Below are 17,635 nucleotides of genomic sequence, written 5' to 3' on the forward strand. Positions count from 1 at the left end.
ATGGGTTTGTCTCGGGCACATGAGATAGAAATGAAACACTGGCTCATAAATTTCATTTCTCATTACAGCAACATGCAGCGCACTTGTAACACACACACACACACACACACACACACACACACACACACACACACACACACACACAGAGAGAGGAGACCTTCACCACGAAAATAAACTCAGAACAAGAACACATACATTAAAGCAGGACACATATTAGGACTGGACGGATGTAAACATTTTGCTGTCGATACCGAAGGGGAACATTTCTATCAGCTCATATTGAATATATTTGTATATTCATATTTAGGAATGGGATTCATATTAAAGGGGATCTGTTGTGCTTTCCCAGGTTTTTTCCAGGTTTTTCCCAACTCTTTCCCACAAAACCCACTTTTCTCAGCTGCCTGAAACGCCTCGTTGGAATTCCAGCCCTTTTCCTTTGTTACACTATGACTCAATCTCCTAACACAGTCCTTACTGCCCGCCTACCGGCGAGCTCGGCCCTCTCACACAGTGCACAGCGGCTACTGGAGGAGGAAGAGTGTGTTCGTGTGGAGAAGACGCTGACCGGACTTTCAGGATCCATTTTGGATCAAACTGATCCGGCAGAACCGACGCCGCTGGAGAAACAGCCACAGCAGAGTTTACAGCTGCTCAGGAGAGAAGGGTCTGTCTGCAGACTGCAGGACAGGGGCGGAACGTGAGGGGCAGAGCCGCTCTGGAGGTCGACCGATCAGAACAGAGTGGGCGAACTGACCAATCAGAGCACACTGGGCTCATCGGGAGGCGGGGCTTAAAGACACAGGAGCTCTAACAGAGCGTTTCAGACAGAGGGTGAATAGAGATGAACAGTATGAGAAAAATAATGTGTTTTTAGAACATTGAAGGTGTAAATCTGTACTAGTAGAGCCTAAAAATTAAATTATGAACATTGAAAATGAGCAGAATAGGTCCTATTTAATTTTATAGTCCAGTAGTTTGGTTAAACAGTGCTGTACTGACTGATATGACACTAAAACTACTAGTTCTGGTCTGGAACGTTGCACACTGTTTGCGTTTCATGGCCTCAGCTGCTGCACATAGCAGATTATTAGGCTTTTTGCATTACGCAGCAGATTTTGTGATTATATAAAGTTATCTGGTTTAATTTGCTAGCATAAGCTAATTGTGAACCTAACTTGATTCAGTGGCATGAGTATGTATGAGGTTTGGATGCATTTTATGTATTTTTACTTTTACGATGAAGGTGTTTTTGTTCAGATTCACCAGTTCAGTCTGTCATACAGTTAATGAGCGAGTGTTTCATACTGGGTTCAAGCTTTGTCCTGTCATCAGGCGTCCTCATATATTGGGAGATTGTGAGTTTGAATCCCAGTCATGGGTCAACAGTATCAGCTAACCAATATATTGGTCAGACCTTACAATATACACACTGCACAAACATGATTTAAGCCGCTTTGAATTCAATTCAATTCAATTCAACTTTATTGTCATTATACTGAAACAGGGTTGTACAGTACAACGAAACACTTTTAGGCTAGATCTCCAGTGCAATTACAGACAACATAGTGCAAGACAGGACATAGTGCAAGACAGGACATAGTGCAGGGACATAGAACAATAAATACAGAAAATAAATACAAGTATATACATTGCAGTAGGTGTGCTGGTACTTTAACATGCGAAACATTTCCTCCTGTATGGCTCCCTACTTAAACTTTAGATGTCTACTATTGTTATTATTAGTATTGTTGTTGATTTGCTATATTATTTAAATCTATTTACATAACTACATACATATTTACATATGTAATTAATGAGAATCTACACTTCCCACACATTTTCCTCACTTGTTTCAATGAGATACGAGCCAGAAACAATTTATATTCAAATAAATTACTACCACCTCTGTTGTAAACAAGCCAACCTGCTCCTACAGCTGTGCTGCAGTAAAGCGAGATTTTCCAGTTTAAAGTCTAAGAGAACCTCCTTCTGATGACGCATCCTGAAGGTGGGAGGAACGTCTGGAAAGCTGCAGCTGCTCTGGGGTGAATTTTTGCTAGTTTGTTTGTGTTTATTAGCCTACAGATCAGTGGCTAGCTGTCAGGATTTGTTGGCACCACAGGGATTCCCAAAGGTTGTATGATGCTTTTGGATAATGCATGCTGGGTATTGTAGTGGGAGATGAAATAAAACGGAGAATTCTGTCAAACTGATTAGTTTGTGGGATTATAATTCACAGTAAAACACAATAAATAACACAATAAATAATGTGTTAAACTCGAGTTTTAGGCCGGAACGCCCCGTTTCGCGGGACACTCTGTAATTGAGATATTTTGTCCCAACAAAGATATAAATACATGTACACACACATACAATCAGATCATAGCATGCGAGCACACACACACACACACACGTCCCACAGAACAGCCAACATAACATCATGCTAAATTAGATCAAAGCAGCGTACAGATTAACCTTGACCTCTGAAGGCCTTCTCACTGACCAAACAACATCAGAAAGCATGAAATAAAGTGCACGCACAGACACACACACACACACACACACACACACGCACAGACACACACACACACAAACACACGCACACACAAACACACGCACACACACACACACACAGTGAAACACTGCTTGATGCTGTTAAACAGAGCTTCATTGGTTCTATGGATGAAGATCAGAGTTGAATTTAATTTAAAAGGATCTTCATCGCCCCCTACAGGCATATCAGCTACACACCAGTAACAGTTTATGAGCAGCACAGACAGACGCACGTTCTGAAAAAAATGCCTTGATCTAAATTTGATGATTCAAATTCATTATGATTCAGTTATATTATACTGATTAGAATAATATTCAATAAAGTTTCCATTTTTGGCCAAAATGCTTATTGTTTTTATTGTCTATATTTCAGTATTGTGTATGTAGTTCCTCCCATCACATTTGTGTGTATCTGAGTGTATTTTTTTAAATAATTCAGAGCCTTGCCAACCTATTCAAAATGAACCAGATCAAATGACAGTGAAATCTGAGATGCAGTGGTGCAGCGAATCATTTAATAAAGAATCGTAACCGAATTGAATCAACTCACAGTTGCCTTGAATGGAATTGTAGGGCAGATATTTACAGCCCTATCTGCGGTATGTTTCCTAGGTAAGGTAAAACCGTGTGTGTGTGTGCGTGGGTGAGTGTGGGTGAGTGTGTGTTACCGGGTTCTGGAAGCAGCAGTAGAGCTTTGTGAGGTACGGATGAGAGCAAGCGAGGGACAGCACTCGTTTTTCTGTCATTGTGCACTCCACATCATCGTCCTGCAGAATGATGTCCTTTTTCAGCACTTTTATGGCGAAAACTTGATCAGAGCTGTTCAGACGCGCCAGCATCACCTATATAAACACACACACACACACACACACACACACACACACACACACACACACGTATGTTCAGAGAAAGTAACATAAGTATAATAATCATAGTAACAAACGTAATCAAAACAACTGGAAAAGTTCATTTCCTGAAGAAACCGCAGAGCAACAGTGCAGCTTAAGCAGTTCCCTGGGGTTACTAGAGTGTTGCTATGGTATTTTAGGCAGTTGCCTTGGCACTGCTAAGCGGTTGCTAAGGGATCCATAGTGGTTGCTAGGGTGTTATCTAGCATTTGCCACAGGGTGTGGCTCGGCAGTTGCTATGTTGTCCCAGGTGGTTGCTAAGTTGTTGTTAGGGTGGCAACTATGGTATCTCTGGTGGTTGCCAGGATGCTGCTGCGTGGCTGCTACGGTATTGAAGGTGATCGTTAGGATACTGCTAGGTGGCTACTAAGGTGTCTCTCATGGTGGCTGGTAGGTTGGGAGGCTATGATATCCGAGATGGTTTCTAGGGTGTTTCTACAGTACTTGTATTATGGTGGCATAAGAGGGGTGTGAAAACATTTTCTTGAACATTCCTCTAAAAACAGTTCTGCTATAAAACTAAAAAAGCCATGAAAAGGTCAGTTTCGAACGCAGACCGATTTCAGAACGTCTCTCATATACACACACCTTCCCGAAGCTGCCTTTGCCGAGGACCTGCAGGAAGGTGAAGTCCTCCATGCCCAGAATCCGGCCCCGCTCTTTGTTTGAAGCTTCAGATTCTCTCTTCACGCTCATATTGCGCGAGTGCGCTTCCAGAGCTGCTGGAGTCTGTACACACACAAAGACAATAAAAATATTAATAATACAGTGGATGATCAGTTTTGGGGACACCTTGCCTTCTTTTTCCAAGCGAGGTTTGATTTTCACTGTCACTTAACAATAAAGCAAAAAACAAAAAAGGTTTAGTTCATCATAAAGCAGCTCAGTGCTGTTTTGAATATATATCAGCTTCATGTTTATCAGAGCGCCCTCCTCTATATAAAGAGCAGGTTTATCTAAACTGCTGTTAAAAGCTCATACCGAAACTCTTTTGGTCCAAAGGAGCTTCAAACACCTGGAAGGTTTAAGTGCTGACATCACAACAAGGGGATAAAGTGGGCATGGCTTCATTCCCAAACTAGCACTGAGTGTGTTTACATGCACTCAATAATATGGTCATAATCTGATTTCTGCAGTTATCTGATTACTTAAGTGGACATGTAAACAACACACTCTTTCTTAGACTGGAGTAAGGTCTAGAAATCTGATTAAGAAGTCTGATAAAGAGGCTGGATTTTAATAACTCTTTAATCAGAGTTCTCAGTGCATTGAACTCTTACTCTGATTTCTTTCGGATTTCTCAGTCTGAGCATGTCCGAAAACAGACAGCGATACCGGAAATAAGCAAGCAGCGTCGCCGCGAGACGCAGCAAAACACTTTTGGAGTGACGCTGAAACCAAATATATGCTTGACGAAATAAAGGATGTAAATATTTTTCATCTTCTAGATGATGTTTGTTCATATTTTCAGGTAAAGTGACTCGATGTTTTAACAAAAAAAAGTCATGGTATGAAGTTTTACATTATGTTTATGTCACGTCTTATTCTGGGAGTTTATTGGCTGGTTGTAAAGCAGAAATCTGATTACTGACTCATGTAGACCTGGAGTTTCCTCATTATCTGATTACTCAAGTGCATGTAAATGCGTTGATCAGATCTGCAGGTAACGGAATATTAAGTGCATGTAAACACACTCACTGTCACTAATATTGGCACAGATATTAACAAGTGTGACCTAGATTGGTTTCCTCTAGCTCACGGGTGCCCAAACATTTTGTCTGTGCGGGAAATGTGCAGAGTTTGAGGTGGGCCGAGGGCCAAAAAGACAAAACAAAACTGAAACTGAAAAACCAGCAAATAAAACACAATCATTTGAGTTAAAAACAGTTTGTGTCCCTAAACTTTTGAAGGCAGTGTGTGTGACGCTGCGTACCAGCGAGTTGCGTTTGGACATCCCTCCGGGCTGCAGGCCCATTTCTGCCAGTTTATTGGCCAGTTCCACGTTGTTCACTCCGCAGTTCGGCGCTACATTCCCCTTACAGCGTATATGAACATTCATCTTACAAACTGCACAGAAAAACAAACACAGAACGCTCAAAACACAGAAACGTTCCACTGAAAGAAACTACACACCGAATTAAACTTAGAGGTCACAGTTATGGTCAGATATCACATCAGGCTGTTATATTAGAGGAACTATTTCTGACAAAAAGTTAAAGAAACTGGAAAGCGCAGATTCTAAACCTTCAGTCCAGACCAGATCTGTGTTTGTGAGTAGAGGAGATATTTTATTATGAGTGGAATTTGAAAGTCGTCTTTTCAAAAACATATCCTTTACATTTTTGCTGGTTTTGTCATTTTTTAGAATCAAAATTAACTGAAAACAATCAGAAGTGCAGACTAAAATCTGTCCATACAGAATGTAAATTAAATGCAAACATAATTGATTATTTATATTTATACATGGCCTAAAACTTCCTAATCTAAGCTCACAATGTTCTGTAGCTGCTTGACATTCAATTTAGAGTTATTATCGCCCTTTTGTTCAGCTCATGTCATCATTTTTGGAGTAGTTTTCTGCTTTCTCGCTTGGACGGAGAGATTTCTGACAATGCAAAGGGTTTTTGGTAACTATGTTAAGCATTTCTACAGTAGCAGCAGGAGCGTGAGGAACAGCTGAGTGTGGTGTACTCACTCTTGCAGTGCAGCCCCTGTTTCACAATCCCCCACAGTAAGGAGCCACAGTGGTCACAGAAAGTAGGAACCTTGTAGTTGTGGACATTGAACTTGTGAGGAACATTTATACTGAAACCCTGATTGGTTGTCTGCAAAGAGATTATGCAAAAATACATTAATATTGTAAAAGATTAATATCAACGAAACAAAAAAGCATTTCTATTTACTATTTAAACCAGTCCAGAATTAACATGCAGTTCTCAGTCTGACCAGCAGAGAGAGACAGAGCTCAAGCACCTTTCAACTACAACACTAAAACCAATATACACTCGCTGTAACCTGTGACTGTAGTGGTTGTAGTGTCAGGAGCACATATTCTGAATGGTGCAGCTCTGTTACAGGCCTCATATCCTACATTTCTCTTTCACGTTTCTTGCCTTTTTCTTGTATAAGTGGCACCACAAACGTCATAATTCATTTTTATTGACCCTTCTCCAATGCCCTGGATTGCTGTGTTTATTAAAAGGCCCATACTTTACATTTTTATTGTATTTAATTCTTCGCTTGAGGTTCACTTATGGTTTTTTTGTATTGTTTTATTAACCAAAAATAGTCATAATTAATTTTTACATGATTATTTCCCACCCTCTATCACTCAACAGGCTGTTTTTGTTACTGCGCCTTTAAAACTGATTTTTGTAAATGAGGCCTGTTCTGATTGGCTGCCCTGTGTTGTGCCTCATTCAAAAAGCAGCCCTCCTTATAATTTCAGTGTGAATGGGCGGGGCTTCTGTAGACTGAACAGGTGGTTTCCGTGACAACACTAAAACAATGAATTCAGAATTGACTTATTTTTCTATTAATTAAGTGGTTATGATGCTCCGTTCTACAGAAACCGAGTCAGAACTGTTCACAGTGGTGGTGATAGGAACCAGACGTCCACCTCTAAAAGCTCCCTACAGAAAGTTACTACATGAAATGGTTATGAATTCACTGCCTGATGACTGATACACTGTTTTATGACAATTTTTAGGTAAGATTTTGTATTTTTTTTAAATCTATTCGTAGTGTAGAGGTACACTGTGAGGCAAAATAGTCCCCAAAGAAAACTTATTATTTCAGATTTTCCACTATTTTCCATCATCAACATTCCATATAAACTCAGAAGACTCGTGTAGGTTCACTGGTGGTTCTGGATAGTAAATAAAATGTCTGTATTTGTGTTGTAGTCATGGCGACCCCTGGTTCCTATCACCACCACTGTAAAGACATCTGAACCATTTCACACCAAACCACTCTGAACCACTCTGTTCATATCCCACACACTCAATTATTCCACTTTCATTTCCGTACATGAACCATATTAGCCCGTTTCACCATGAGCTGCACTACAATCCCCAGCATGCACTGCAATGTAATTTATGCTGATATTCCCCCAACAACAATCTGTGGGACAGCAGCTTTCTACCCAATTCTACGCTGTATCGCCAAACCCACTGGCTGCGTTTCAGCTGCAGTTCAACCAACACAAACACTATAAACACTATAAACTCTCAGCAGCTCAGAAACTGATCACAAGAGCTAATAAACATGCAGCAAAGAAGAGAACCCAGCTGTCTAGATTAAGCGCACAGGTACATTTAACAGTTATCTGTATCTAAAGTAGCCTAAATATATCAAGTAATCACATGTAGTATTTTAGGGTTTACTTCAAGGGGCTATATTTTGCTGTTGACGTTTTGGTGTATTAAAATATAAACATGTGTTCGTGTTTGACACCTCTGGCCTAACTGTCAGCTTGTACGCTCACTCAATGAGAGAATCAGCCCTCTACAGTCAGACCAGAGTGATTTAACACTACAGTTGAAGATTTCTCAGGAACTGAAAGTACTGTAGATACTGTTTCTCTGAACGCGACTCAAAAGAAAGTCGCCCATTTTTAAAATATCATGTGCTTTTGATCATTTTTCAGAAGAGTTAAATCTTCAGTGAGTGGACTTCGTATCCGAGGACTGGCAAAAGCCAAACAGCTGGCAAAACACTGCTCCACCTCAGCAGTCATCATAGGGGGCATGGGTATTTGGAAAAGACGCTGCTTCCTTTAATCTTGAACCCTTTTATTTATTTAATTTCCATTCAAAAGAACCATTAAGTACAAATTATTAATGTTTTCAGTGACAGAAAATGACACAGACGCCTCAACAGCTAACTCTAATCTCAGCTGTGTGAGTCAGTGAGTCACTCTTTCCCTTCATTCCAGCTTCCATTCTTTTCAGGAGACTCACTTTCAGTTCCTCAAAGAATCTGCAGACACACCTCCAAAGTTCAGTCTTAGAAGCTGGTTGATCATTTTCTGAAGTAATCAAACACATTCAGTGGTGTTGAGGTCTGGACTCTGGGGTGGTCAGTCCATCATTCAGCTTCTTTGTTTGATGTGTCCGTCTCCTTTTCTCAGTAAGGTTCTTCTTGATCAGCTACACATCCTTTCAGACCCACAGCGCTGAGTCGTCTTCTCACAGTGGAAGGATGGACAGAAACACCTGTGGATGTTCTCAGATCTGAAGCAGCTTGATTTTCTCCTCTCTCTCAGAGATGAAAGCTTGAAGTGCTGTTTATCTGATGGGGGCAGTTTTGGTGGTCTCTTGTTTTCTATTGGCTTTTGTGCAAGTGGATTATCTTCTATCTAATCTGCTCAGAAACGTCTCCAGATAAATGAATAACTTGTACTTAATGGCTGTTTCGACTGAAAATTCAATCAATGAGGGGTCTCTAACTTTTGCACAGCCCTATATATAGTGTCCCTCTGTCTCACCTGTTCTTTGGCAGGCTTCTTCATGCGTGGACACTCGGTTACAACCAGCTGATGGCATCGTTTGTGGACAACACAGGTGCAAACTGATAGACACACAGAAGAACAAGACAACATGAATGTGCTTTGTAAACAACAGCAGCTCAGAGAAATACAGTGTTTTATCATCAGGAACAAACCTAGAGAACATGAAGAACCATGAACAGAAGGCGGCACTCAGCATTTTCTGCTAAACACACACACACACACACACACACACACACACACACACCGTGACACACACACCCTGAGTGAGCGGTTTGTTGAAAAAAGTGCAAACCCTCCACCCCACAGTGCTACCGCTACACTGTGATGGGTGAAATGATAACAAACTGAGGCCCAGCCTGAGAAACAATGGGGACAAACTGATTAAAAAATAATAACTTTAAATAAGTAAATAAAAACAAAAAAAAGCTGGATTTAAGCAAACAAACATGTTCAAGCTGCAGTTTGGGCAGCAGCTGAACACACATTTACACAAGTGGGTTGGTTTCCTGTGTGAAAATGACAGCAGAGGTGACCATGCAGGGAAAAAAAGAGAGAAAGAAAGAGAGAGAGAGAAAAGAACAGAGTGTGAGAAAGAGGAAGACAGAAAGAGACAAAGACAACCAGAGAAACAGCAAGATAAAAGGATGATCTCAACAGCAGATGACAAACTACAGCTCATCTTGAGAGACGGTTCAGATTTTTATATGCAGTGTCTCTCAATAGGGCCTGGACTGTGTAGTCCTAGTTTGTTTGTTTGTTTGTTTGTTTGTTTGTTTGTTTTTGGTGTGTATATGCATTGATATTGTGATATTTATCAAAGATAGTAAGTTTATGACATTTAAAGTAGTCAATAAAGCAGATTTAACTGATTTGAGACAGAGAGAGAGAGAGAGAGAGAGAGAGAGAGAGAGAGAGAGACTCACCCTGACACTGGTAGCCTTGTTTTCCAAACACACCCCTGTAACACAGAGAGTAGTCAGTGTGTGTGATTGTGTTTATATACAAACACAGATGCAGGAGGGGGTTTAAATTTGAGCTGCCTATTTAAAGCAAAATATACGTACATCGTGTACACAGTGACGTCATGCTAAATGCTATAGCAAACAATTTTCTTTCCATTTAACTCAATAGTTTGAATCGGTGTTTCTCAGTACAGTCCCAGTCTGACGCTTTACATCAGCTTTTTGTTTGTTTGTTTTGTATTGTTTGAGGTATGTTTGTGATTCCCTGGTGGCCAGGTAGCTTTTCCATCTTGACCAAAAACCAGCCTGGGGAAATTGGCACCATATCAGCGGAGTCTGACCAGGCTGCAAACCGCAAAACTCTGGACTGTGGTAGTGGACTTTAACAACGCAGTAGTGTTAGACTGGGCCACAAGATGGGAGACTATTTGCCACATAATGGAGTTAGACTGGGCCAAAAAGGGAGACTTTTTACCACAGTAGTGGAGTTAGACTGGGCCACAAGACAGAAGACTATTTACCACAGTAGTGGAGTTAGACTGGGCCACAAGACAGAAGACTATTTACCACAGTAGTGGAGTTAGACTGGGCCACAAGACAGAAGACTATTTACCACAGTAGTGGAGTTAGACTGGGCCACAAGACAGAAGACTATTTACCACAGTAGTGGAGTTAGACTGGGCCACAAGACAGAAGACTATTTACCACAGTAGTGGAGTTAGACTGGGCCACAAGACGGGAGATTTTTTACCACAGTAATGGAGTCAGACTGGGCCACAAGACGAGAGACTTTTTAGCATAGAAGTAGAGTTAGACTAAGCCACAAGATGGGAGACTTTTTACCACAGTAGTGGAGTTAGACTGGGCCGCAAGAGGAGAGGCTTTTTAGCACAGTAGTGGAGTTAGACTGGGACACAAGACGGGGACTTTTTACCACAGTAATGGTGTTAGACTGGGACACAAGAAGAGAGACTTTTTACCACAGTAGTGGAGTTAGACTGGGCCACAGGATAGGAGACTTTTTACCACAGTAGTGGAGTTAGACTGGGCTGCAAGATAAGAGACTTTTTAGCACAGTAGTGGAGTTAGACTGGGCCACAAAATGGGAGACTTTTTAGCATAGTAGTAGAGTTAGACTGGGACACAAGACAGGAGACTTTTTACCACGGTAGAGGAGTTAGACTGGGCCACAAGGTGGCAGACTATTTAGCACAGTAGTGGAGTTAGACTGGGCCACAGGATAGGAGACTTTTTACCACAGTAGTGGAGTTAGACTGGGCCACAAAATGGTAGACTATTTACCATAGTAGTGGAGTTAGACTGGGCCACAGGATAGGAGACTTTTTACTACAGTAGTAGAGTTAGACTGGGCCACATGCATGAATCAGTTTAACTGCATTAGATAGGGCTTCTGAGATTTGTTGACGTCACTGACCTTGTTAAAACAGTAAATGAACATGACTTGTTTAGATTAAGAGATGCAATGATAAAATAATCTACAGATTAATGTACCAGTGCATAATTGTAAGCAACAGCCCTAGAGTTACTTACAAATCACATGAAATGTGGTAGACTAAGAAAGTATATACTAACAGTCCACCCTGCAACAGGCAAAAATAGATTATATAAGCTCAAAATAACATTTTATGTGCTTCACATATGCAAAAAAAAAATGACAGTTCTTTTGTTTTAGTATTATGATTATTTTTCATGATGCTGACAATAGAGGGCGCTGTAACAGCCTCACTTCAGAAAACATGCCAATATGCATGTGCGCACGTACCATATGAAGTCTTTGCAGTGGAAGCAGAAGGTGGGCTGTTTGAGGAAAGTGGACATGAACTTGTGCCCGTTGACCTGATGGACCCTGCGGCGGACGGCCTGCTGCCGTTTCCTCGTTAGCTGTTTATACTGATGAGGGGTCACTGCAGTGTCGTCTGAAGGAAGGAACGAGAGAAAACAAACACAGGAGAAGTGAAAAAGAGAAAGATGTAAATAGATGAGCGAGTGGGCAAATTCAAATCTGCTGGAAAGGGGAACAGTGTTTTTATTATTATATTACATGTCTTCCCCATCTTTCAGCAGCAGACTTTATACTGAGGACTCATTTTCCTCGAACACTCATTACAATACTTACATTTTTACAAAATACACATTTACACTCATCATCGTGAAAAAGGATCATTTCAAATAAAACGTACACAACCTGAGGGTAACGGGGCAGTAAACACATCATGTAAACATAAAATTAAGTATAAAATAAATAAACAGGCCTACAGTTTTCAGCTCACTGTGGTCATTTGAATGTGTGTTAGATTTTACACTATTTTACCAACTCCAGTTTAACCATTAAAGAGACAGTTCAGCAATAAACAAATTTCCAGTTTCCACTCTTTCACGCCAAATGCAGTCGATCAGTCGGGACATGTTGGGCGTTTGAAGTTTGCTTCTTTAGCTTTAGCACTGGAGCTACACAGCTAATGTCGCTAACAAATAATGGAAGCTTATGTACACCAATTAGCATGGTGCTAACTGCACACCTAAATCATCACATACTTCCCTCAAACTGTGTGGAGTAATCTCTAATAGACTTTCTCTCTCTCTCTCAGAGAGAGGAGAGCAAAAGAGGAGAGAGAGAGAGAGAGAGAGAGAGAGAGAAAGAGAGAGAGAGAGAGAGAGGGGAGGGAGAGGGAGAGAGAGAGAGAGAGAGAGAGAGGGAGGGAGAGGGAGGAAAGAAAAAGAGAGAGAGAGAAGATGTGTGAGAGAGAAGGCAGAGAGAGAAAGACAGAGAGAGAGGGAGGAAAGAAAGAGACAGAGAAAGTGAAGACGAGAGAGAGAGAGAAGGTGTAAGAGAAAGAAGAAAAAGAGAGAAAGACAGAGAGAGAGAGGGAGGAAAGAAAGAGACAGAGATAGAGATAGAGATAGAGATAGAGAGAGAGAGAGAGAGAGAGAGAGAGAGACCTCATTAACATTAGCAGGCTGATGTACAGCTAGCACTGTTAACCACATGTTAGAGGAAATGCGCCTCGCTGCCCCCCAAATCCCCCACACCGCCTCGCTGTGTGTGTGTGTGTGTGTGTGTGTGTGTGTGAGTGTGAGTGTGAGTGTGTGTGTGTGTGTGGTGTGTGTGTGTGAGTGTGTGTTTACCGCCGCCACAGAGACGCACGCAGTGTGTTAGTAGAACACTGACAGTCACAGTCAGACTCAGAAGTGACACAAGATCAAAGAAAACATGACAGATATCATCTTTCATTTACTTCACTGTATTTTATTTACTGTACACGCACTGTTATCATTATTTGTTTCCTTTTGTCTTTCATGTATCGTCGTATTTATATCAAAGACAGCTTATTAACATTCTTTTATTTATTTATTCATCCCCGGAAAACGTCTTGTATTCATTTATATGTTAATGATTATAATTTAATGATCATAAACACATTTTACACAGCACACAACCTTTACCCATCAGTTCAACTACAACTGAAATAAGGGGATTCGTGTGGACACACACACGCGCTAACGGGGGCGGGGAGCTGTGACTTAATGAACAACTTATTAAAGTTATTGTATACCTTTTTGAAGCACTGATTAAACTGGATTAATTATTTACAGGACTGATTAAACTGGATTAATTATTTACAGGACTGATTAAACTGGTTTAATTATTTACAGGACTGATTAAACTGGATTAACTTAATGAAGACCTGATTAAACTGGTTTAACTTAATGAAGGACTGATTAAACTGGTTTAACTTAATGAAGGACTGATTAAACTGGATTAACTTAATGAAGGACTGATTAAACTGGTTTAACTTAATGAAGGACTGATTAAACTGGATTAACTTAATGAAGGACTGATTAAACTGGTTTAACTTAATGAAGGACTGATTAAACTGGATTAACTTAATGAAGGCCTGATTAAACTGGTTTTACTTTGTGAAGGACTGATTAAACTGGTTTAGTATAATGAAGGCCTGATTAAACTGGTTTAACTTTGTGAAGGACTGATTAAACTGGTTTAGCATAATGAAGGCCTGATTAAACTGGTTTAGCATAATGAAGGCCTGATTAAACTGGTTTAGCATAATGAAGGCCTGATTAAACTGGTTTAACTTTGTGAAGGACTGATTAAACTGGTTTAGCATAATGAAGGCCTGATTAAACTGGTTTAGCATAATGAAGGCCTGATTAAACTGGTTTAGCATAATGAAGGCCTGATTAAACTGGTTTAACTTAATGAAAGACTGGTTAAACTGGCTTACCTTAACAAAGCACTGATTAAAGAAGGAGAGAGAGAGAAAGGAGAGAGAGAGACAGAGAGAAACAAGAGAGAAAGAAAAAGAGAAGAAAGAGAGAAGAGATGGGGTGAAGGAGAGAAAGACAGAGAGGTAAGAGACGTAAAAAAAGAGGGAGAGACAGAAGAGACAGACAAAGAGGAGAGAGAAAGACAGAGGTAAATGAGAGAGAGAGAGAGAGAGAGAGAGAGAGAATAGGGACACGCACAGAGGAGAGAGTGTTTCCTCTCTGATAGACACGCATGGTTTCTCTTCTTAACATTTATAGCATTTCTGATACTGAAACTGCATGTGTGTCTCTGTGTGTGTGCATGTACGTGAGTGTGTGTGTGTGTGTATATGTATGAGTGTGTGTGTGTGACAGGAACACACACTATTTGAAGTCTGGTACATCTAAATATACAGCGACGTCCAGTAGTCTGAGAGCAGCAGTGAAACGCGTGTATTTTCCATTCTTTTCTAATTGAACTCGACACTGTTCATCACAAATTACATTAAACAGAAGCATCTGCAGCCTTAAGGTCCAACAGTGCACCTTAAATGAGATTTAAAGCTAGACTACATTCGCGTTCTCAGGTGTCTGGAGTCAGTATTAACTTTAAAAACATTTCTAACAACCTTTGGCACTAATGAAAGCAGCGTGGGAGCAAATGTCACAGCTCACCCCCCCAACAGGGCGCCTCCTCCAGACCGAGGGGCTGGTTTAGAGTGACTGAAAGCCTGGGGTCGGACTCACGGAGGCTTTATTAAGAAAAAAACTGTGAAGGATCTTAAGACAAACACTAAAACGTTCATAAGATTGGGCCTCTTTCACCAACATCTTCTTAAGTGTGTTCTTGAGAAAGGTTCTAAGAAAAAAGTTTACGTCAGATTCATGACGTGTTCTTAAAGCGCAGAACTGTTCTCCCCTTTGTGCTCTTGAGTGTGTGTAGACTCTGCTCTTACCTCAGAACAAATCCCAGATAAGAAACACTGGTGAGTCAGAGTCTTCGTCAAAAGTGCGTAAGTGGGTTTTAAGAGGAAATTTCTTAAGAACGGCTGGTGAACGAGGCCCAATGTTCTTAAATTATATTCCCCCAAAAAATGTGATAAGTTCTCAAACGTTCTCTTCAGACAATCTTAATTCCTTAAGGTTGCCTTAAGAAAATCTGCATTGTTTTCTTATGTTGGCTGTGGTGCATCTTATAGCTTAACATAAACGATGTGAGATATTGAACTTTGAATTTATATTAATTGTTTTTTTCCGTTATTTAGTTTAATCCACTCAGAGGAGCAAAATAGAGGAAAAACATCTAATCAAGTAAATTTAAAAATTTAAAAATTTAGCAAATACACACCAATCAGGCATAACATTATCCTTATTTCTAGGCTCATTGTCCATTTTATCAGCTCCACTTACTATATAGGTGCACTTTGTAGTTCTACAGTTACAGACTGTAGTCCATCTGTTTCTCTGATACTTTGTTAGCCCCCTTTTACCCTGTTCTTCAGTGGTCAGGACCCCCATGGACCCTCACAGAGCAGGTACTATTTGGGTGGTGGATCATTCTCAGCACTGCAGTAACACTGACGTGGTGGTGGTGTGTTAGTGTGTGTTGTGCTGGTCTGAGTGGATCAGACACAGCAGTGCTGCTGGAGGTGTATCTAGAGCTGACGGTGGAAGAAACAGCAAACAGGAAAAAGTGTTTCTTAGAAAATATGACGACTGTGGAGTGACGGCGGAGAGTGCAGCATCTTCGTGAAACCTGCGTAAGTGGGCTTTAAGAAGAATTTTCCTCTGAAGAACGGTTGGTAACTGATCCTCACTCCTGTCTTAGGCTGTGAGATTTGACGAGGTCGGCATTTGAATCGGTTATCAAACTCGGACGCTGCCTCTGCTGCTCCTTATACAGTTTTCACAAAGATTCTGCACTCTTAGAAATACAGGTACTAAACTGTCGCTGGGTCAGTTCCCTTCTTGCCTCTGGGGTGGAACCCTCAAGGGTCCATCTCAGTACCTTTAGTCAGGGAACATAACTGAACCATAATCCACTGAAATGATATGTTCTAAGCTGTACTGACTCCACACACCCCGTCTCGTCTCCAGGCTTTTATTTTACTGTTCTGTTTAAAACATTTGGTTATGAAAAGGTACAAATACGAACTTTTCACCTGGAGAAACTTATTTAAGGTTCACAATCAGACCTTAAAACCACTGTTGGAGCTTTGAGGGAACAGTTACACTGTCTGTACCTGCACAGAACCTTTATTACTAACAGTCTGACATTCACCAGTGTTTCTTATGTGGGATTTGTTCTGAGGTAAGAACAGAATCTAAACACACTCAAGAGCACAAAGGAATCTGATGTAGACAAACTTAGGGAGATATTGGAGAACGAGGCCCAGTGTTTTCAAGAATACCACTTGCTCTTAGAATTTACCATAAGATAGATATAAGAAAATAGTTAAGAAAAAAAACAAAAAAGTTATTTGAAGAATAACAATTTTTCCTGACTTTATTCTTAAGAAGGAAGTTAAGAAAAAACACATTTAAAAAGATTTTCTTTCCTAAGACACTTCGATGAATCATGAATCTGCCCCCTGGTACATTAATGCAAAACACAATTAATTGAATACAAGATGTTCCAAAACCCCATCATGCCTTGCACGAAATATGTACAAAATGCCCGGCAGTTTGTAAACAGATGCTCTAAATCCTCACTAACAGCACAAATGTTGGAGCGAACCAACACAACGTTAAAACGAACGAGGACGATATGAAGAAGAGGTAAATCACATACACTCTTAAAAAACATCTTCAAGGGTTCTTTAGTAAAGACAATGTTTCTACATAGAACCATTTGAATACTTAAATGGATCTTTACATGGTGAAATTATTCTTCAGATTGATGGAGAATGTGCTGTATATGGTTCTATACAGAACCTTTTTGAAAAGCATTCTATACAGCACCAAAAAAGGGTTCTGCTTTTCTGGAAGGTTTAGGCTTGAAATGACGGACCGATCTAGAAACCTGCCGAGGGTAAAAAAACAACACGTGCTTTTAACAACATCTTCATCATTCATGCTGTAAACTGGACGACGCGCGACTGACTCTGTGTGATGTCTGTATAACTGTGTTCTGATCGGTGAAAATTTCCAGTAGTTCGGTTAAACAGCTCTGCAGCACAGACGGCGTGTATGAACAGACTCGGCCTGATGCATCACCGGTTTACTGAAGCTGATAAGGTGAAAGATCACACATCTTCTTTGTAGCGTTTTCATTTAAATACAGATCAAAGTTGATTTACAAATCACTGCTTTCTGTTTGCATTTGCATTTCACACACTCAGTGCGTTTACATGTTACATAATCTGATCATAATCAGATTTCTGCAGTTATCCGATTACTCAAATGACCAT

General features: G+C 40.5%; 1 protein-coding gene across 1 annotated transcript in view; it reads right to left on the reverse strand.

The window, feature by feature from the left end:
• The window catches only part of prkcha (protein kinase C, eta, a), a 65,435-nt gene that overhangs the window by 19,052 nt on the left and 28,748 nt on the right, over positions 1-17,635 (reverse strand). Inside the window, exons 4-10 of the mRNA XM_036575219.1 lie at positions 11,722-11,875; positions 9,900-9,934; positions 8,953-9,035; positions 6,160-6,289; positions 5,398-5,531; positions 4,053-4,193; positions 3,225-3,398 (exon numbers count right to left, since the gene is read on the reverse strand). Of these exons, the coding sequence (XP_036431112.1) occupies positions 3,225-3,398; positions 4,053-4,193; positions 5,398-5,531; positions 6,160-6,289; positions 8,953-9,035; positions 9,900-9,934; positions 11,722-11,875 (851 nt within the window). The remainder of the gene's footprint in view (positions 1-3,224; positions 3,399-4,052; positions 4,194-5,397; positions 5,532-6,159; positions 6,290-8,952; positions 9,036-9,899; positions 9,935-11,721; positions 11,876-17,635) is intronic.

This window comes from Colossoma macropomum, unplaced genomic scaffold, assembly GCF_904425465.1.
Source record: "Colossoma macropomum unplaced genomic scaffold, Colossoma_macropomum, whole genome shotgun sequence".
NCBI classification, from domain to species: Eukaryota; Metazoa; Chordata; class Actinopteri; order Characiformes; family Serrasalmidae; genus Colossoma; species Colossoma macropomum.